This window comes from Pogona vitticeps, chromosome 2 (genome assembly GCF_051106095.1).
Source record: "Pogona vitticeps strain Pit_001003342236 chromosome 2, PviZW2.1, whole genome shotgun sequence".
Classification (NCBI taxonomy): Eukaryota; Metazoa; Chordata; class Lepidosauria; order Squamata; family Agamidae; genus Pogona; species Pogona vitticeps.
Genome location: NC_135784.1, coordinates 289,526,349 through 289,548,168, shown reverse-complemented (window position 1 = coordinate 289,548,168; position 21,820 = coordinate 289,526,349). Strand labels below are relative to the sequence as shown.

General features: G+C 39.9%; 1 protein-coding gene across 2 annotated transcripts in view; it reads right to left on the bottom strand.

The window, feature by feature from the left end:
- Positions 1–21,820, bottom strand: part of HCN1 (hyperpolarization activated cyclic nucleotide gated potassium channel 1) — a 237,615-nt gene that overhangs the window by 43,235 nt on the left and 172,560 nt on the right. For both annotated transcript variants that reach the window (XM_078384442.1, XM_078384443.1), the window contains exon 5: positions 6,133–6,279. In XM_078384442.1, the coding sequence (XP_078240568.1) occupies positions 6,133–6,279 (147 nt within the window). The remainder of the gene's footprint in view (positions 1–6,132; positions 6,280–21,820) is intronic.

The window sequence follows — 21,820 nt, the reverse complement described above, 5'->3', positions numbered from 1 at the left end:
AACCGTAGTCAAAGAAGTAACTTCGTTCTCATCTGCATGTTACACCAACAGCATGAGACCTGCTCTTACTGCCTAAAAGTGGGATCTAACCTGGAAATTAATACGTATTCTGCGGCATTATGGGCAGCATTGCTAGGGCTTGTAGAGCTTTAATGCAAAGATTACTTATTCAAAGAGTAACAGATTCTGCTGCTACTGAAGCGGAGAGCATGTTTGCCAAAACAGTAGTAACAGCAAGGGAATTTTGGGATGGCTGAATTTCAGTTTCCCCCAACAGGGGCTCAGAGAACTGTACCACAATTAAAGGCACCATTGTTGTGCTCTGCGTTCTTAAGAATGTTCACATAAGATGTGAGGTTTCTGTAACAAATCTCTCCTTACAATGCACAAAAGGTTGAGAGACTGGAGGTTATATCCCAAATAGCAATTATGTTCCCTGAAAATGAAGTGTCCCAATGTTCTATATTCTACAAGGAGACATGATCTGTATCTATTTTCAGCCAACGTCTTCTCACACTACTGTCTAAAAATAGGCCAGCTCTGAACTTTAAATAATGGCTTAGAAAGGGTATTAACCTCTTTCTTACAAGTGAGGTTTGTTGTGCTGCTGCAGGTCTCAGCTTTACCACTTGCATTGTACAACTGCTGCTACATCTTACCTTTGCCCAGCAATCGGTTTCTAATTTTCGTTTGGCCCTGTTCTGATTTGCATGGCTACAACGGACATGAAGTGACATGCAGCAGAAATACAAGGATATCCTGCATGCAGTAATCACAGTAGGGAAGATTACTAAATTAATGATTAGAATTAAGGAAGTTAAGAAAGATGACAGGGAAAATTATTGATTTGTTTGAAATATGGTGCTGAAGAAGAGCTTTGCAGAAACTCTGGACTGCCAGAAAGACAAACGAATGGGTCCTTGATGAAATCAAGCCTGAACTATCTCTGAAGGCAAAAATACTGAAACTGAGGCTGTCCTGCTTTGGACACATGATGAGAAGGCAAGATCCCTTGAAAAAAGACAATAATGCTGGGAAAGGTGGAAGGCGGCAGGAAAAGAAGAAGACTAAATATGAGATGGATCGACTCCCTAGAAAAGGCCATGAATCTGCAAGAGCTGATAAGGGATTGCTCATTCACAGGGTCACCATGAGTCAGAGGTGACTTGATGGCACATAGCAAAAATGACAACAAAAACGCTTAGTGGGGTGGGCCAATATCTTTTTTTAGTTACTTTGTTGGTGCAATGGTCTGATGTATGAGTGGATTTATCTTTTTTTTTTCTTAATTGTTCAGGGAGGTATCCAGGGCTTCTTTTTGCAAACAGCAGCACTGATATCTTTTTCTGGAACAGAATTATGTTGGGAGGTTTGGCTGCGCAGCTGTTTACTCTGCTCATGCTAAATAGGATTCCAGCCTCAAACCAGAACTGGTTCAAACTCCAACACATGTGTGAAATTCACTGCATAACCCTTGGTCAATTATTGCCCTTCAGGTTAACCTCTCACAGGATTACTGTGAGGATTAAAATGTAAAGAAAGATTGTTTATGCTGTTATGTGCTTTTTAGAGGAAAAACGTGCTATAAATTTAACAGATTAAATTATGAAAAATTGATGCCAAGGACACCTTTTGGGGTTGTGGCGTAATTTTTGCATTTCGGTAATGCAAACTGGAAAAGAAAGAAGCATAATTTTGATAAAGGCTTCCTCCCCTCATCTTTATTTAAAAATGCAGGACATTCAAATATTGCTAAGGAAATAAGAATCTTATAGAGGCACATTTAGTCCAAATTCTGTTTCCCACAGCGGTCAACCAGATATTTTGGAAATCCATAAGCAGGTTATATAGATAATAACAGTGATGGAAACCCTTGCTTGTCTTCTTATTGTATAGAAATGTGGGTAGCTGCAATATTATTCTCCTTTATAGTATATAAAGCCAGGAATTTCTCCATCCTTTTGACAGAATTTTCACATTGCTCAGAATGACATTTTCTGCAAAACTGCCTCTCTTTTTTGCACAAAATTATGCAACTGTGCAAATTGTTGTAAGCTGCCTAAAGTGTTCCTATGTGATTCAGATAGGTGGGATATAAATTAAATAATTAAATAATTAAATAATTAAATAATCAAATAATCAAATAATCAAATAAATAAATAAATAAATAAATAAATAAATAAATAAATAAATAAATAAATAAATAAATAAATAAATAAATAAATAAATAAATAAATAAATAAATAAATAAATCGTGCTAATTTCCCAAAATGAGAATGATTGCTATTTAACAATGTGAAACACTAGATGGGTTGCTTGCGTCTTTCCTAAAAACCATCCAGTCCTTCTGTGCTTGCTGCATGTGTGACTGAAATAAAAGGACAATAAAGACATTTTATCCAAATTAGAATCATCCTGAGGGGGAAAAGAGTGTTTTATCTTGCTCTTGGCTGGAGACAAAGAATCTCATTTCTCATCAAAGTGTCTCATTATACCAAACCATCCAAAATCAACTAGAATGTAGAATTCACTATATAACATCCACCCACTACTGATTGCTGTCCCTTAGGATGTTGTATGTGGAGCTATGCTGCTTCTGAACATCAAAGTTCAATTTAATTATCATGGTTAGCAACCAGTAATAGACATTCTACATAAATTAGTCCAAACCAGACTTTGGAAAGTTACTGTTTAAAAGCAACTTCTTCCTGTTATCCATTAGTGTGATCCAAATTTAGTTATTTACTATTTCTTGTTGGAATGTATTACACAAACAATATATTATGTTGCTTGCTACCACACTTTGTTACCTTCTTGTTAGGAAAAAATTGATAGGAGTATGGTAAAAATACTCCAGAAACAATTTTAATTTTTCAAACAATTTAAAAAAATTAATTGTTTGAAAAATTAAAAGTGTTTCTGGAGTAAGGAGCAAAGAATGGCAAAATTGCCCCCCCACTCACTCTAGAAGGTATAAGGGGGCTGCACTATGAGCGAGGTAGATAGATATAACGATCCTCTTAAAAAATCATCAGTCTGCCCCTTCCTGCCCCTTCTAAGTCATTGTCATCTATGACCGATGGTCGCATGCGGGTACTGGTGATTGACATGCATGGTAACCAGTAACTGGGCCTGCCAGTCTGGGGGAAAGGACTGGATTCCCAGACATCTGTGGTGCCAATATTCATATTTGTATCCCCAGGGATACAAATATGAATATCCCACGTCTACTTCAGTTCTTAAGAGAAGTATTCTCCTTTTCATGGTTTCTGACAGAAAGGAACAAGAAATTCACACTGCTTCTTTCGCAGCTTCGGGGAGGGGGACTTGATTTGGGGAAGAGATAATGTACAAGTTCCTCTGTGTGTTTAGTCATTTAGTCGTGTCCGACTCTTCGTGACCCCATGGACCAGAGCACGCCAGGCCCTCCTGTCTTCTACTGCCTCCCGGAGTTGTGTCAGGTTCATGTTGGTTGCTTCGCAGACACTGTCCAGCCATCTCATCCTCGGTCGTCCCCTTCTCCTCTTGCCGTCACACCTTCCTAACATCAGGGGTTTTTCCAAGGACTCTTTTCTTCTCATGAGATGGCCAAAGTACTGGAGCCTCAGCTTCAGGATCTGTCCTTCCAGTGAGCACTCAGGGTTGATTTCCTTTAGAACTGATAGGTTTGTTCTCCTTGCAGTCCAGGGGATTCTCAAGAGCCTCCTCCAGCACCACAATTCAAAGGCATCAATTCTTCGGCGGTCTGCTTTCTTTATGGTCCAGCTCTCACTTCCATACATCACGACAGGAAAAACCATAGCTTTGACTATTCGGACTTTTGTTGGCAAGGTGATGTCTCTGCTTTTCAAGATGCTGTCAAGATTTGTCATCACTTTCCTCCCAAGAAGAAGGCGTCTTTTAATTTCAGTTCCTCTACCCAAAGTTCCTCTACCCAAAGACATTCTCTTATTGTGTTATATAGTGATAAAGGGCTCTCAGCCACAAATTGAGAACAATATCCAATGTAACACAACCTTCCACTGGAAAAATACAAACTCATCTTGTGATGTTTATGGTCTAACACCTAGTAATGTATTTCAGATATTCATGTAGATTATGATACTAATTTAAGCTTTACTTAAATAAAGCTGATAGGAAGAGCGATAGGTTAAGGATTCATTTGTGTGACCATACAGAGCAATTTAAACCAGTACATCCATGTAGACAAAGCAGCTTTCAGCAGTTTCTTGGCTAGCAGACTTTCAATGATAGTCAATCAGAGAACTGCTGGACTGAGAGTAGATGTTCTATTTTCCTCAGGTTGTATTGCTCAGTGTGAAACAACCTGGTCTGGATCCAGACTCAAGCATTTTTTCCAGGCCAAGCTTTTCAGATCAAGAAAGCACTGTGACCTTTTTTATGACGGCAACAGAGCAAGTAATAACAAATAAAGGAATTTATGTTTCCTATAATCTGGCCTTCCAGTTTGAAATGGTAGAGTCCTGATTTATTAAAACTGTTTCAGCGCAATATTTTGGGGATTCAGTGAGAGATCAAAGGATATAAATTTGCTCTCTCGTTGGGATATAAATTTTTGTTTGTAACACCAATCCTTGTGTGTGAGGATAAGGAACACATAATTGTTCCTCTTGCCTTGTAATAGGGTGATCATTTTTCAGTGCTCTTGAACAGAAGAAAGAGAACAAGAACACTTATTCTTCACAGAGCAAGCAAATAAGCACAAATAATATTTTAGTATGCAAACTGCACCTAACAATGATGGCTATAGCTCTATTACATAGACATTTAAAAACCAGAAGCATCTCTAGTTGCAAAAGGGGTAAAAGATGGGTGAGTAGGCAAAATATTATAGCATTTGAAAGATTATATTTCATTATGAGCTTTCATGGGTCAAAATTCACTACTTCTGACACAGAGAGTGCAAATACCCATCCTTTATATTTATTTCATGGTGTTGAGAATACAAGTAATAGACAAATGTCCAGAGCACAGAGTGCTGTCCTCTGAAGATGCCAGCCACAGAGACTGGCGAAACGTTAGGAAGAACAATAACCTACAAAAACTACATGAGCTGATAAGACCTGAATTTCCTGAGTCATCTCTGCTTCTCTTTTTGAAAACTGGTAGCAACGGTTTTCCAACAGACTTTGGACAAGACTAATTTTACTACATTTGTAATATATAAAATATATATTAATTGATTTTTTTACAGAAGTTCAAAGTAGGGCTCGGGCAGAATTGAGCAGGAAACCTCTTGCCATATTGCAAGCTTTGCGAGCTTGCAATCGTGAGTGTCAGGGACTGTTTTGTTCATTTGGCTGCTCTTTTTCCCCCCCCACACACCACACGGGAAGCTAGACAGCTGGGAATTAAGTGTGCCAGCTACAAAGAGGACACAGCTATTGAACATCTGGGAGAATGAACCAGTTCTAGACACTCCCAAAGGGCAGCATTATTCACACACTAGCTGAAATCACTTCATGTTCCAGAGACATTCTTCCAACACACCTTCATGTCTCAGAAACCACAGACTTGCAAACAAAGCTAATGTTTAAACCCAGAAGACCAATCACAAAATATGCTAATTTTCCAACTATGGGAGTTACAAAAAGCTTCTGCTGTGGCTAATCTACTGACATGGTTTTTTTGTAAGGTACAGTTTGACCTGCCTCTATTTTTCCCTGCTTCGTTGGGGTCCTTTTCACAGGTTACTGCTAGTGGCAGCTTTCAACTTAACCCAGGTGAGATGGGGGGCTTCCACCATATCAGAAACTCCCCAGTGGCACTCCTTCCCATTGACAATAACCCACATCCCATCTTATCTCCACCAAATTTAAACATCAAAAGTATTAGGTCTGCACTCTTAGTCAATAATGCAAACAGTGTTATGACTGAGATTGACCAAATGGAAAGAGAGAACTGGATTTTGTAGGCAGATATCAGCTGGGTTGTGCTTTGTCTGTTACCTCTAAACAGAAATGGTGACAAAAGTCTTTTTAGCCAAAGACTGGAGCTGTGGTGACTCATTACAGCACATCTAAGGAGATGTGAACTTTACATGTTTTTAAAATTCTTTTCCAGTTCAAACTGAGAGAGAAAAAGTATTTCCAGCTTGGTTGGCTTACTTACCTCTCTAAGTGGGTCGTTGAGCTCATTGAGAATGCTCTCCTCATCAAAGATCTTGCCTTGGTAACGATGCTCATAATAATCATGGATCTTCTGACGCATATCGGCAGGTAGTTTATGAAATGACATGTACTGCTCCACTTGTTTGTACTAGAAAGGGAAAATGTAAAAAATGTCAGGTTTTAGCCTGTTTAAAAACGCAGATGATCCACACAGAGTGAATGAGCAGCATCATAAAAGAGAGGGAAAGGATAATAGCCAAGATTGCATTACTCAAGGTTGTGGGTGATGGCTGTTGGTAGTGCTCTAGGTGATGAAGCACTTGTTGCTATGTGAACCGGTTTTCTACCCTCTGAGTCTGTTTTGGCTACTCCTAAAGAAGGTACCTGAATGTTTTTCTTATGGATCAGCAAAGCTGCCTTATGCTTGCTATGCTTACTTTGGGAAATACATTTATTTTTCAGGCTTCAATCAGAAATGAAGAAATGACCTAGTACATACTGTATGCAGTCATCTCCTGAAGCTGCAGACAGTCAGGAGAAGGCTGGCAGTAGCAATCAAGCCATTTTTCAGGAGAACGTATCTGATATTGCTGATCATGGTTGAAGTGATATTTGAATCTGGGAAAGACTTCACTGCTGCCAGTTGGCACCAATGTGACTTGCAAGAGCAAGTCTAATTTCAGATGGAACAGAAAGGTCAAAAATGTTAAATCTCTCTTCTTTTAATGGCATGTTCCCAATCTCTCTTTGGGCCTCCTTGGCACCAGTTACTGTTATCAAATAATAATAAAAAAATCAGCCACATAAGTGCAAACAACATGACAGATTATCAAATCTATTTTGACCCTAACAGATTCTTGTAGATTTGGCTAATCCTCCTTTAAAACCACCTAAGCCAACAGCCATATTTGAATCAAGTTTGAACTCTAAATTAGTGGATGTGTTGTGTGACATGATCTCGTTTGTTGGACACACATCGTATAATTTCTTTGAATTATCCTTTGCATTTGTATTATGGGGGAGGCCAAACAAGGTTGTTTCTGTCCACATCAACATGGTGCATATTTTTATAAACCTCTACCTCACATTAGAGCATTATTGTAGGATACAGATTTTGGAAAGGGAAGGGAAGGGAAAGGAAAGGAAAGGAAAGGAAAGGAAAAACAAGTTTGCAAGTATTTTTGGGTTTTGTTTGAGCAACAGTTGCCCACCCAGGGAAGTTTTACCTAAGATCCAGATTTTTGCTTTCTTGGAATCCTGATAATCTGTGGGTGTAAATTATCCTTTAACAATTTAATTATCTTCAGATAATAAACTCCCCAATCAAATCTCCTTTAATTTTCTGTTTACTACCTGCTAGAGTAGAAATTTCTGTTTGTGCTATATTGTTTAATTTTATTCTTGCTTCTTCAAATTTTCCTGGTATGCAGCTACATTTGAAAGAAGTCTCAAAACATGGCCAGATGAATTACTGAAATAGTTGTGTGTCCATAAATTTAATGCCATGTCAGTTTCTTACAGTAAAGTTTTGATTAAAATATTTTCCTGCTCCCAGCCAATCACTCAACCACTGTGGTTCTTCATGATGAGAAAAATAATCTCATGACATTTCAAAAAGCTACCATCTTTCCCTAAACATTCATAGAAAGCAGCACAGATTTCAATGTTTCATGACTGCTTTCCTGGCAGATAATATACTCACTGAAATGATTAACAAAAACAATCCCATAGAGGAATGTTCTAGGTATGAAAGAGCTAACAACCAAACCAACCTCATTATCTAACAGCCTGTAAACAGGAGAACACAGCGGAGCCATTTCCTGACTCATCCATAATAAGATTTATTTTCAAAAAGGATTAAACTGAAAGGTCATTATGACGAAGGTCACTGTTTAGTCCTCAACACCAGATGTTATAAAAGCAGCATATTTACTATCAGGACATTGTGCCTGATATTGAACTAATTATTGAATATGGATAGCTGGCTGCTCTTGACTTATGAGCAATGTGGTGAGATTTTTGTGGGAATGGACAGCTAATTCAGAAATAACCCAGCTCTTTTGAGAGGAGCATTAGATATATCAATGTTATATAAGAGACAGTGATACAACTGAACATGTAAGAATTACAGTTCCCAGTCCTTATCTCACACTCCATTTAGGGGATACTTTCATGCTATCTATCACCTTTGAACATATGGAGCCCCACAACAGGATAACAACTGGCCATTAAAGCCACAGGCGGCAATCCTATGACTGCATTGACCCTGGGGCCCCAGGGTCAGGAATGTGCTCAGGAAGCATATTCCTCTTATACCCCAAACCTTTGTTTAATGCAAAATCAGGGCACTTCCCCACCCTCCAGCCCAAGAAAGGTTTTCAAGAGGCTTTCTAATTAGTTCTCAGTGTTACATGGAGAAGCTGGTGAAGCCCCTAGAGGGTCCTGGGTCCACATAAATCACCCCTTGACTCCCAGTCCTTGAGCACATTGACCTTCAAGCAACTGGACCCAGCTACATTTTGGGAAGTCCAGAGGGCTATACTGGTACCAAGAACTGAATTCAGTGCCTTTTCTCCTTTGACTTCAAGCCTTGGGGCCTGAGATTCCTCATCCTTGGTTTAGAGCTATGGCATTATCCATATCCTTGAAAAGAAAAATGGATTACATATCTAAAGGATTGAAATTCATTCATATTCTTTAACAGGCTCTGATCTGTGCTTTGACCTTTATCCACCTTCTTATTTATCACATAAATCAGATATCCACCCATCTCACTGTATATTCATTTGTAACCTTATGCGCCCTGTTCAATTCTTCTCACGTTGTTTACTGAACCTGAATTTTGAGTCTGAATATCCACTTCCTTCCTCCAAAAGGTAAATAAATAAATACAGTTTCTCCCATGTATTGATAGTAGCGTCTACCTTTCAGTGCTATCCTCTCATGGGGACTCAAAATATATTAAAGCGAAAGGCTGTGTTACAACATAATTGCAATGTATAAAAGCCACAAAATAAAGAATCAAATAATGAATGAATTTGAAATCAACCACCTCACCGGATACTATAACATAACCATATTGCCTTAATACTGTAATACATTTTACACAACACTGTTTTCTGGCATTTTTCTGATCTTGGGTGAACATGGGCATCCTTAATATAACATGTGAAACTAAGGAGTTTCTTTCAGAATTTCTAAGCTCCAATTTTCTAGGACGGTGGTTCCCAACCTTGGGTAACTCAGCTGTTCTTGGACTGCAATTCCCAAAAGCCTTCACTACCAACTGTGCTCGTTGGGGTTTCAAGGTTGGGAACCACTGGTTTAGGACGCTATCTTTTTCTATGAAAGAAAATTTCTGAAATATTTTTTAAAGGAAGCTCTACATACAGCACATTTTAATAATCGAATCGACCTGTACCCAGGACAAGGATGACAGTAGCAAGCTAAAGATTTAAAAGGTAAAACAATTTAGGACATAACTACTTAGTTTCACAAGTGGATTTTAATGTGTTTTCAAGTGTAGTAATAAGATATTATTATACTTGATTTTATCTAGATTTCTTCTGTTTAACTCCCTTCTCCAGTAAGAAGCTATAATTATGTCACATTAGTTTTTGGTGAGTAGTTAAAGAGGGATAACATCAATCCTTTTATGGTATGACTGAAACTTCTTAGTTACTTGTACAGTTAAAGGAGTGTGACTTCAGTACATGATGGAAGAGGGTGCATTCAAGGCTATTTTGTGCCATGCAGTTCATGTCAAGTTATCTAACAAAGCATACAGGAGACTATGTTTTGTACGATAGCCCCATAGCTTGTAAAATCTACATTTGTTTCTGTTTATTAAGGAAAGAAAAAGCACCACTTCAGTTACTGTTGGAAAAAAAAAACTTGTTACCTTTTGTTTCTCAAATGTAACAGAACAATTTATTATTTTCTTGTTTCTCAAAAACAAAAATGCACTTACAATAGTAACCAACTATTTATGGGAAGGTATTGGCAGCTGTAATAAGTTATATAACTACTGTGATTTGCTTTCAGCATGTGGGCCACCCTGATAGTTTCACAGGAGGTCATATGTCTGTTAAATAAAAGCAAACACTTTAGAGAAAAAATTAACAAATAGCCCAAAGCTTTGTAAGTTTAAATGAAATAGCTCCAACTTTTGTTCCGAGCAGCATTGTACTTTTCAAGCAAAACTAAGAAATTCCAGTCCCTCTAGACAGGAAACACAACCATGAACACAATATGGTAACCAGGAAAACACAAGGTCTCCCATCTTCTGTTTGAAAATATATATTTGTAACCATGCAGTTGCCAAGTAAACTTTGAAGCTGTAAAGTGACAAAATGCCTAGGAAACCAGAACACAGCCTTAGCTGCATACAATATTTCTTTCAAGCTATGCAGTGACGCAGAGACAATATCAGCCATTATCGCTGATTCATGTGTTTGACTTTAGCTTTTGTTTAGCTAATTTTTCCACCACCAGCCTTTTCCCCTTAATGCATTTGAGCATCACACTTAGCCCCCTTCTTCTGAAAATCCATTAGAGATTGCCACATGTGTAGATGACATACAAGTGTCCACTGCTGAACTGATAACAATATATTATCTCAGGTACTTGGCTGCTGGGATTTTTGTTTACACACTTGGAGTTGTGCCTATCTTTTACTATGCACCAGGAAAAAAAAACTTTCCTGATTAATTCAGCCAATTAGTTTTCTTCCCACGAAGGATATCTCCCTTGTATTTGGAGGAGTCTTCTTTTACTCAGAATAAATTCTACTCAGTCTCTGATTGTACCATGTTCACATTTAACTGCAATAAAAACAGCAGTTATACAGCACTTTATACTGTTCAGAAGTGTTTCACATCTATGACTTCACTGAACCTTTCAAGAAACACAGAATGTTGGTCAGCGTTACTGTACCTTTATAGCTAGTGGAGGGCTATGTTCTGGGAAAAAGTAAAAACGGCCATCAAATAAGTTTATTATAAAGTTAACAATGAACATCGAGACTTTTGCTCATAAATCACCAATTTCCATTCGTCTGGCCATGGAAGAGAATGTCTGTCCTTTGTGCTCTGTAATGTTCTCCACCGCATGTCTGCTTTGGCACCAGGACTGATATCAATCATACAACTTATCATGGAATGGGAAGGCTATGGGTGGGAGGATGCCAGGTAACAGAACACTAGCCATTATCTCAGCCACTAACTGGAGGGAACAGCCCTGCCCTCACCTGTCCATCACAGCAGAACAGTGAAGAAGGAGCCTATGAGTGGACGGAAGGCGGAGCCAAGGGGGGAGGGAGCTGGATATAAAGATTGGTCGACGGAGTCTGAAAGGGATTCTAGTAGAGAGAGACTGTGTGAAACTTAAAAGTGAACTAAGAGTGAGCTAGAGATCTATAAGAATGATGATTAGAACAGAGAGTTAAAAGAGATTTAAAGTTATTTCAGATATGATTCAAATATAAGTGATTGGCAGCCTGTGATTTATCTATTGAATAGTAATCATATATTAACTTTCCTAATCTAATAAATGACTTGAGTTTTAAAAGCACACACATGTCTCCATGATTAAATGGTATTAAAGCAGTAATACCTGGTGGCTGCGAAGAAGAAGAGCGAGAACCTCGTGAAGGCCTGGGGGGAATAGGGGCTTCAGACGAGATCGCCACACTAACCTACCTTCTTGTCTAGTAATTCCATCACATTAGTGCAAAGTATTTTGCACTTCTGGCTTTATTGGTTGAGGTACCGACTTCAGAGGGTCAAGCAGCAACACACACACACACACAAAGAATATAGAAATATGTACACACATGCACAGAAGCAATCTCAGACAGCATTTCTGACTAGTCTGTTATGGATCCAAGAAGGATGCAATAAATCTCCCAGAATGTGTTTTTATTAACTCTACTAGGACAGCAATGCTATTATAATACTACAGCAAGATGTTTTGGCTCCCATCTACTTCACTTGCCTTGAATCAAAGCTCCAACCAAGATGATAGTGAAAAGATACATACAATATTCAAAACATTACAAACTAGAAGATAACATTTTACATCATTAATTCACTCTGGAGTGTTTCTATCCTTTGTGATATATAACTGCCACCATCTCTACAAACAGCATTGATCCAGAGCAGCCACATCAGGTGGAATCCTTTCTCCAACACATACTGTCTCTGATTTTGTCATGCAATGTTGTTTCCCTTGGTTCCTGCCATTTTTGTTTTCCTGTTATAACCCTATAAGTGGGCTTAGCCATGAGGGGTGTAGATTGAATGAAATCACAATGTCATCTAGTCAAAATTCATGACCTGAGCATTGAAAATATCTGAAAAGATTGAGCCTTCTGGACACTGAAACCGAGAATAATGCTCATGAAAAGGTAGTTTAGGTTCACCAAAGATCTTTTTTTTTCTCTGAAGAAAAGAAATCCTTAACTAAACCTTTTTACATGGACCTCGGCACAGCTCCTGCGATCTGGCAGTGGTAAGCCCGTGTCTAATTTTTAAGGAAAGAATTGTGTGCAACAGGACTTTGCCTAAACACCAGCCAACTCCGGCTTTGCATACATGCCCATCTTGATCTTCTGCTTCTGTTTGATGAGTTTCTTTTTCATCCTGACCTTCAGCTATCTCATTAGGTTGCCTCTTCTGCTGTCAGACCTGTGAAACACTGGGTTCACAGCACTCTTACTGAAGACAATGTGTATGCCAATATTGTTAGGGGCTTTAAAATATGCTAACAGTATATTCACAAAATCTACTGGAGATCTGGCTTATAAATCATGCAAGAATGCTGATTTCTAATGAAAAAACTCTCCTACACTGGGGAGGGAAGGAGAGAGCATAATCCAGCTTTTGCAGGATCTGAATTCAGCCCATGGAGCCTCCTGGGTTGCTGCACCAAAATATCACCCTCCATAAGTTACGGGTGTCCAAAGAAAGGAATACAAACTCTTATCACCAATCAGTGACTGTACATATCAGTGGAAAGTCCCTGGGAGGGAGATCATCAGAAGGAGTGCATCAGAAGAATTTGATGCACTCTCGGCCAGCACTTGTAATCACCAGCTCTCTCTTTACCAGGCCAAGAAGCAACTCTGGACTTCTCACATAGCATTAGAAAGGTGTGTGTGTAGAATGAACATGTCTATTTTCAGCTATTATTTCTAAGCCCTGACTGAAAACACTTCCCCTTCCATACACAAAGGGAAGATGAGAAAACTTGTTTTCCTAGTCGAAGTGGCCCTTGACACAGTGGCTAAACTGCAATACTGCAGTTAAGCCTCTGTTTATGACCTGAGTTGAATTCCGATGGATTCAGGTAGCGGACTCAAAGTTGACTCAGCCTTCCATCCTTCTGAGATTGGTAAAATGAGCTTACTGAGAAGCAAAGTGTTATTTGTATAATTATGTTGTAAGCCACCCAGAGAGTGCTCTAGCACTATGAGGTTGTATATAATTTGAAACAACAACAAAGTGCCAAGTGAAGAAGCTCTAACTAAAGTTTCAGACAGGGAAAGACAGGTTACTTACCTGTAATTGTAGTTCTTTGAGTGGACCTCTGTGATTCACACTCTGGGTGATCCGCGCCTGTGTGGAGTCTCATTGGAAAGTTCTAGAGTTTCTGCGGTAGCAAAAAACACATTAGGATAAGGCTCCTCCCCCTTGTATAAGTACCTTCGTGCCAAGGCTCCCCTTTCAGTTGTGTCCGCTGCTACATTAAGCAGAATAGCGTGACAGTGGGGAGGACGGGCGGGATGTGTGAATCACAGAGGTCCACTCGAAGAACTACAATTACAGATGGGTAACCTGTCATTCTTCTTTGTGGCCTCTGTGAATCACACTCTGGGTGACTAAAAAGCTGACTTATCTGGAGACGGTGTCACGCCAAGGTAGAGGCTAAAATAGCATGTCCAAAGGCTGCATCAGACTTTGGCTGGAGATCAAGTCTATAATGCCGGATGAAAGTGGATGGCTGTGACCAGGTGGCAGAGGCACAGATGTCTGGAAGAGTTATGTCATCTAGGAATGCTATAGAGGTTGCCACTGCTTTGGTGGAGTGAGGGTTAATCATCTTTGGGACTGGTACACTTTGCACAGTCAAGGCAGGCACAACAGCATGAAGGGTGCAAACTTGAAGTAATGTGATGAGATTTTCTCTCTTGTCTGGAGGAAGAAAGGTGAGAGCTTATGTGGAATCTATGCACTGCTGAGTAGAGACAGAAGCATTGAGATGTTCTGGAGTAGTTGTAACTTTAGAGATTGGGTCGTATAGATGATCGGCCGGTTCTGTCAAAGGACAGGGGTTGGATTCTGGTGAGGTAAGTAATACTGACAGCATCTGAGGTCTGGATCCGTGATTGGAATAATTGTTGGGAGTCGACGGATTGTTGATCAACTTTGGTGTCGATAGGTTGAGTGTCATGGTATTGACGTTTGTGGCTCAATGTCGATTGAGCAGGCATGTCCATGGCCATTTGTCAGTGTCGAGGATTTACGATACCAAGATATGTCATCTGAGTATCCATGGCTGTTGTTTGATATGGCTGCACATTGGTGTCGAACTCGGGGTCATAGTGATGTCAAGTTCAATGGCTTGGTTCTATCGGGCAGTGGAAATCATGCGTCGATAGAGGGACAGAACGAGCTTCCATGGACCAGGATGGATATTGAGGATCATCGATATCAGAACCTGTGTCTCAGTGATGTCAAAACGGAGGTTGTTTATGAGCTGGTAAAGCAGTGGAGTATATAGAAGCTGGAAATGCCAAGCAAGAAGCATGTTTTCTCTTGTCTGGATTAGAGGGTAAATATCAGGAGGCTGGAGCCATAAAAGCCTTGCGTGTAGAAGAAAACTGCTCGACCATCCTGGATCTTTTAGGTGCCAGGTAGGGAGCAGGTTGGCATCCATGTGGGTCATGGTAATATGGCCGTTTCGACCCCGATGGTTGTTGAGATCGAGGCCCGCCATGAGAAGGTGTGGCCGAGCTGGATAGAGCAACTGGCTGATTGGTGGTTGCAGTTTGTCTGGTCGAGAACTGGTCAGGGCAAATGGCAACCCGGTGAGAGTTCAGAACGCGGTTCTGAGCCACGTGTGATGAAATAGATGGGGCCAGGAGCTATTAGGGCCGATGTCTCTGAGGCAGTCATGGTGGAAGATCAGATGTTACCAAATAAGGTATGGTCTCTAGTTGTTGTTTGGAGTCGACCCTGTCAGGTGAAGCAACTACAGAAGGGTTGCTCGAAAGAACAGAGTATTGAGGACTGGGAAGAGAATATGTTAATCGATTGACTATCATCCCATTATGGTGATTGGGAGCAGGGTTGATGAGAGCGGATTCCGTCATTGTCAGAAGGTGAACCAATAGAGATTGAATCGGCAGTTTGTTGAGGCTGCTGAGAGATGACTGCAACTTTAGAATTATGCTGTTTAGGTCTTTTAGGAGGAGAAGACTCTGGAACCGAAGAGGCTTTGGTGGACATTTGATGTTTAGTTGAGGATTTTGGTATCGAGTGCTTCGATTTATGGGTTTTTGAAGTTTTAGACTAAGTGGATGGAGCGTCGGTGTGGGATGGTGTGGTCGATGGACGTTGCTTTGAGACTTCAGAAAGAGCCTTCTCCATTGCGGAGGTTTGTGAGGTGACCTTACAAGGAGGTTGGGCCATTTTGGTTGGTTGAAAGGATTGTTCCCCAAAATGAGTTTTAATCTGGGTGAGTGAGAACAGAGGACTCTGCGCTTGAAGTTCTTAAAATGCTGGCAGGAGGATGTCTGGTGTGCCTTTCCCAAGCAAAAAAGACACTTGACATGGCCATAAGAGAGTGGTATTTTGTAATCATAGACCACACAGTGTTTAAACGGGCCCAAAGGGGCCATGAATAGGAGAAAAATAATTTGAGGAGAAAAAGCGATGATGGTGTGTGTGTGCTGCAGCCGGAGGCCGAGCGAAGTAGAAAGGGGAAAAAAACCTCTGATGATAATGAATTTGTATCTAAAAGTTTAAAAGAAAAAAGATTGATAACAGGAAGGAATCAAGAATAAACTCTCTTTCTCTTTTAATCACAGAAGCGGAACTATGAGGCTCTCCACACGGCGGTTGAAAGAAACTGAAAGGGGAGCCTTGGTGCCAAGGTACTTATACGAGGGGGGAGGGGCCTTATTATAATGTGTTTTTTGCTACCGCAGAAGCTCTAGAACTTTCTGATGAGACCCCGCACAGGTGCGAATCACCCAGGGTGTGATTCACAGAGGCCACGAAGAAGAACCAATGGCATCATCTAGCCCAAGACAGCCACTGTAAGTTCTTATGGTGATCATTAGATGCTAAAACAAATCAGCATGGAAGAGACCTAATGCAGCTCTCACCATCCTGGTGTCCTCCAGGCATCTCAGATTACAATTCCACCCTCCTTGGTCAGCATGTTCTTCAGATCCTGCTACTAATAGGACAAAATACATATAAGAATAATGGCTATAATGTCTAGTTCTTTTTCTTAGTTCATAATAGTGCTTTCATTAATAAATGTTTATATCAGGAAAGGTTTAGTACCCTTGGACTTCAGCCTAGAGATTTTTATACAGTATTCCTAAGAAAGTGGTTGCAAGACCAAATAGGCAGGATATAAATAAATTAAATTTAAACAAACAAACAAATAAAGGATTCTGCATTTGTTGAGCTTTTGGCAGCAGAAGACAGTGAATAAACTAAAAGCATCTGGATAGCATTTATGCCCCCGAAAAGAACTGCAGTTCATTGCTATATCACTGGTAACACGTACAGTCCATGCTCCAGTCTTTAGTCAAGAGCCTTGTTCACTGTGAACATAAAAGAGCAACTGGGATTTCACTGCAGCTTCCAGTGAGGTCTCCACAGATGACTTTGGACAAAAAAATTATAGGAACTATTTCACTGAATTTCTCCAGGGGAAAGAGAAATTCTCCAACAGTTTTTCAGAGTTGAGGCCCACCATAAACTGTGGTTGTAACAAACATCTGGTCTCTCTTCTCCCCTGTGAATTTTTGGATGTTGCTCTTTCACTGCAAGTGACAGGAAAAGCAGCTGGGCCGGCCACCTGGCCACCTTTTTGCTTCTTCCATAAGGTCCTCTAGCTCAGAGGTCCCCAACCCCTGGTCTGCAGCCTGGTGCCAGTCCATGGCCAGAGCTGGACTGGGTCACAGAGACAGACCTCCCGCCCTGCCCCGCCCCTGCACGCACTCACCCCCCGCACAGCTGATTCATGCATGCTCATGCGCTCCAGCCTGCCCGTGCGAGTGTGCACCGTCCTTCGTGCAGGCACACGAGTGTAAGCGTGACCAAACAAGTGCCGCGCTGCTGTTTGCGCATGTGCACAAGCACGTGTGTGCCCGCACAACCACCACACCACCATTTGCATGTGCGCACATGTGCAGGGGTGCCTCGCCTTCCCCACCCAGTCCGTGGGGTGAAAAAGGTTGGGGATCCCTGCTCTAGCTAGTGGCATTCTAGAAGACAGATGTGCTGTAGAAGGGGGCAGAAATTAAACAGTGGAGAACTCTTGGTAATAATTTTTATTTATTTATTTAATTTTTTGCTCAGCACCTGCCATTCTTCAAGGTTCAGAACAACTACTGCCACATGGGATAGCTGATGGTGCCATTTGAGAAAATTAGCCCATACTTCCAAAGAATGTCAATGCAGGTTATTGTTTGGACAAAAGGATAATTTGTTTCTGAAGAAGTGGATTGTGTGCTGCCATGATACTTCTGTTAATGATGCCACAATACTTTTGTTCTTTTTGTTTCTGGAACAGACAAATCCAGCTACCTCTCTGAAGTCATTAATTCAATGCAGACTTCATATTTTAAAAAGGAAACTAAGTTATAACCATTGTGTTAGATAGAAGTATTTATCATCGTTTTAAAAACACTCAGCAAATAAAAGCTAACTGTCATAAAGGACCAAGAACATGAATCTCCAGGAAAGTCATTCAAATTTAATTAATGTCTCAGTCACTATAACTGAAAGCAACAGTATGTGAGAAGTTGAGTACACCAATAATTGACATGTGATGTTTAATTACTGAACATAAGTTAAATGACATTATAAAGTTTCTTTAAGGGTAATTAGTATAGGTGTGGGAGCAGAATTGGAATGAGCAAACAGACATTGAAGTAGATGATAGATAGAAAATAGTTTTATTTCTCTCTCTTGTAACAAAGGTGAGACCATGTAACCATCCAACTAATGATACCATTTATTATTAGCTCAACAGTTCCAAGCGCATAATCTTTCTGGCAGAAAAATCTGCCAACTAAATTGAAACAGAATGGTGACATGCTGCTTAATGCAGTTGGCTTGCCCAGCCAGCAGATTGACTTAATTTTCCTTCCACCAGTTTCAAAACCAATCTAAAGCCCCCACATACCAGTGGATAGTCTGAAAATATATAAATTACCTTTATTCATATAGATTTATGAAATTTACACATACTTTAAAACAACAGTAGGGAAAATGCAAACCATTAGATGTTGTCAAACTACAACTCAAATCACTGCTACCAAGTGATGACGGAAGTTGAAGTGTGATAACATCTGGAGGGTCACACATTTCCCATTCCTGCTTCTAAAGTTGGCCTTAGGCTAGATATGTCTTATGAAGTCTCTTCCTCTTAAGGGTTACATGCAACTATTCTATAATCACATGTCTGTACCATATTAGGTATGAGTTGCTCTACTATAACTCATCTTGTCACTTTCTCCTTCTTATTAATGAGACACTTTCCTTACTGCAAGACTTCTTGCATAAGGGACACTGCCTGCAGTAATTTATCATAACTAAGCTGACACAACAAACTCATTTGCCTTTCACTTTCCCACCTTCCTTGTATTTTTTTTCCCTTGCATTCATTTAACTAGAAACTATAATGCAGTAGTACTGCAATAATGAATTGTTCCCAGTGGCATTGCCATTGTTGTATTATTGTTTATGGGGAAGTTCTCAGACCAAATCCCCAACCACTGAACACACTCCAGAGCTTCTTTTGTTTCTGTCAGCATTTTTGCTTGCCCAGAGGCATCAGTGGATGCAAATGACCAAGAGCTGCTATTGTACAAACTGCCTGGCCAACTATGAGAACCTAACAGTATTTGATCCAGGAAACATTGAGCAGTTGATTTATTCTCTCGTAAAAAAAATCAGGAATATTTAAACAGGCTTTTAAAGGTGTTGGGCTAAATCCAATGATTTAGCCCAACAGGGTCAGATCATACTTCCGCACTATTAAAGAGCAGGCCGGGTAGGTGGGGCTCATCAGCCATGGAAGGCAGCCCATCTAGGAGAAGGAAAACTCTGGTTTCAAACCTCCACTGCCTTGTGGCTATATCCACTCATGGAAAAGGCTTCAGGAGTTAACCTAGAGGCAAAATCCGGAGCTGGAGTCCCCAAGGCAGTTTGTGTTATTCTGCCAACTCCTGCAACGTTGCTGGAACCAGTTGTATTGGCTTTTGCCTTTCCATTGGACCATTTCAGCAATGTGGAGAGGGGGGATCTGCTGCTTGGGTAACAGCCTATCCTCCATATTATTTTACTCAGGCTTCATGCTCTGGAGAGGACACTCCTCAATTCAGAGCATGTTACCATAGTCTCTCGAGACTGAAGGATGCCTATGCAGAAATCCAATGGCAGAGTGACAGCATTTGCTAAAGCAACTGCACTGGATTACACCATGGTGCAACAGCTTGCACAGACATGTACACAATGGAATCACTACTGGAGAGTAGCCTGGCATTAAATTTGAAAATGAACAACCACCAGCACAAGAGATTTTGTATTTACTACAGTGACAGGAGTTGGTACAGGCCCTTAAAGAGTACTGGCTACTGGTTACAGTTAAACCAGCAGTGCATCTTAAAACTTAGTCTAGTGGTCACTTAACATTTCAAACATCTGCTGCCATTACTTGAATGAATCAAGTTATGTACCATGGAATTTGGAAGAGAATTTCACATGGTAACAAGAAATGACTACATCTGAGAGTACTCTATCACAGTATTCTCCATGTAGCATGCATTCATGTTTGTCATGTTTTCCTTTAAAAGCCACAAATACAAGAGAGTGCAATAAAGTGTTTTGTTTCACTTTATAGCGCCAACAGCCTTGGGCTGGGGGAACTGATTCGGCATTGAAGGATGGAAGAACCAGGCTAAGGAAATTTGTAAAGGAATGCCTCTTCCAAAAATATTAATTCAGTTTTCCAAGCAATCAACAAGAGCTGGCTAAGCACACTAAGGATCAGACTAATGTTCCAGACTAACAAAGTACAAAAACTAATTAACACTTCAATGAACCCACTAAGGTGGATCACTGGCCTGCTTTACAGATTCATCTGCTCTGAAAGAAAAAGTCAAAGGAAATAGAAGATCAGCCAGGATTGTGAATAAGTGCATGTAAATCAACTGATGACTGCAAAAACTGATGACTCACAAGTATGAAAAAGCCATCTTCAAATGTTTTTCAGTCTTGGTTACACAGACACAACTTCAAATCATCAACTGTACAGTTAATACATACAAAGAACTCAATATAAATAGAAACTGTGGGAGATGGGATTAGGGATTCAGATCTGAAGGCTAGGGAAACTATTTCTTTTCTCAAAAAGAAAGTATTTGTTTTTAATATTTATACACCTTTTGTCACATTACCATTTCCAGGTGTGGTATAACAGGAAGCATAAAGAATTACAAAAATAAAAAAATAAAAATCGATTTTCAGTACATATACCAAAATCCAAGACTCTCCAACCTAGTGATTAAGAAAAGTTACAACCATAATTGTTGCCATTAAAAATGGCTAAATCCTTGGGTTGTGATGTTTAATTCCATACGAAAATGAAAGCTAAATTTATCTCAGATAGCAGAATATCCTACAATTCAATGGTCATAGTTTCAGAGGAACCTCTATTTTCCTGAAGCTGATTTTGTTTCATTTTAATCTCTATGGTCTAAGCTAATTCTGGATGCCTTAACTCTCAAGTTTTACAACTCTTGCGTGAGAATTTCAGAGAGGCTGTACAATCCGGGGAACAAGCCCAATTGAACTTAATTGGTCTTACCTATGAACAGAAACAGGATTTCACTGCTAGCTACAATGTATACCATGCAAATCTAGACAATGGATACATGCATCTTCAAAATTCTGCAACAGAATTTTTATGAAATACATAACTATTAAGAAACTGACTGTTCAGTATACAACTCATGGATTTATGGAGAATTTTGCATTAATAATCAATTTGCCTAAAACAACCCATTCTACGAAAAGATATTCAATCTAAGAAGAACCTAAAATTCTTTATGCAATGAGCTTAAAATTGACTTTAATCTCTTATTTTAATCACCTTGTACTGAATTCCTTTGTAATTCAGCTAATGTCTTTGTCACAAATAATGACCAAACCTGTAGCCCTGAGATATCTTTATGACAATGCCAATCCCTGCTCAGGTGAAACTTCGTTGGTTTCTCATTGGTATGGAAGTTTGTCCTCTGGATTTTCTGAGTTTATCAAAAGGAAAACAAAGGTAAGATGGTTGGTTTAACTTGACTCTCTTACATATAGTAGTCCTGACAGTAGATGAGGAAAGTAACAAATAGCTTTTGACTGAGAACAGGTAGGGGACAATGATTTGCA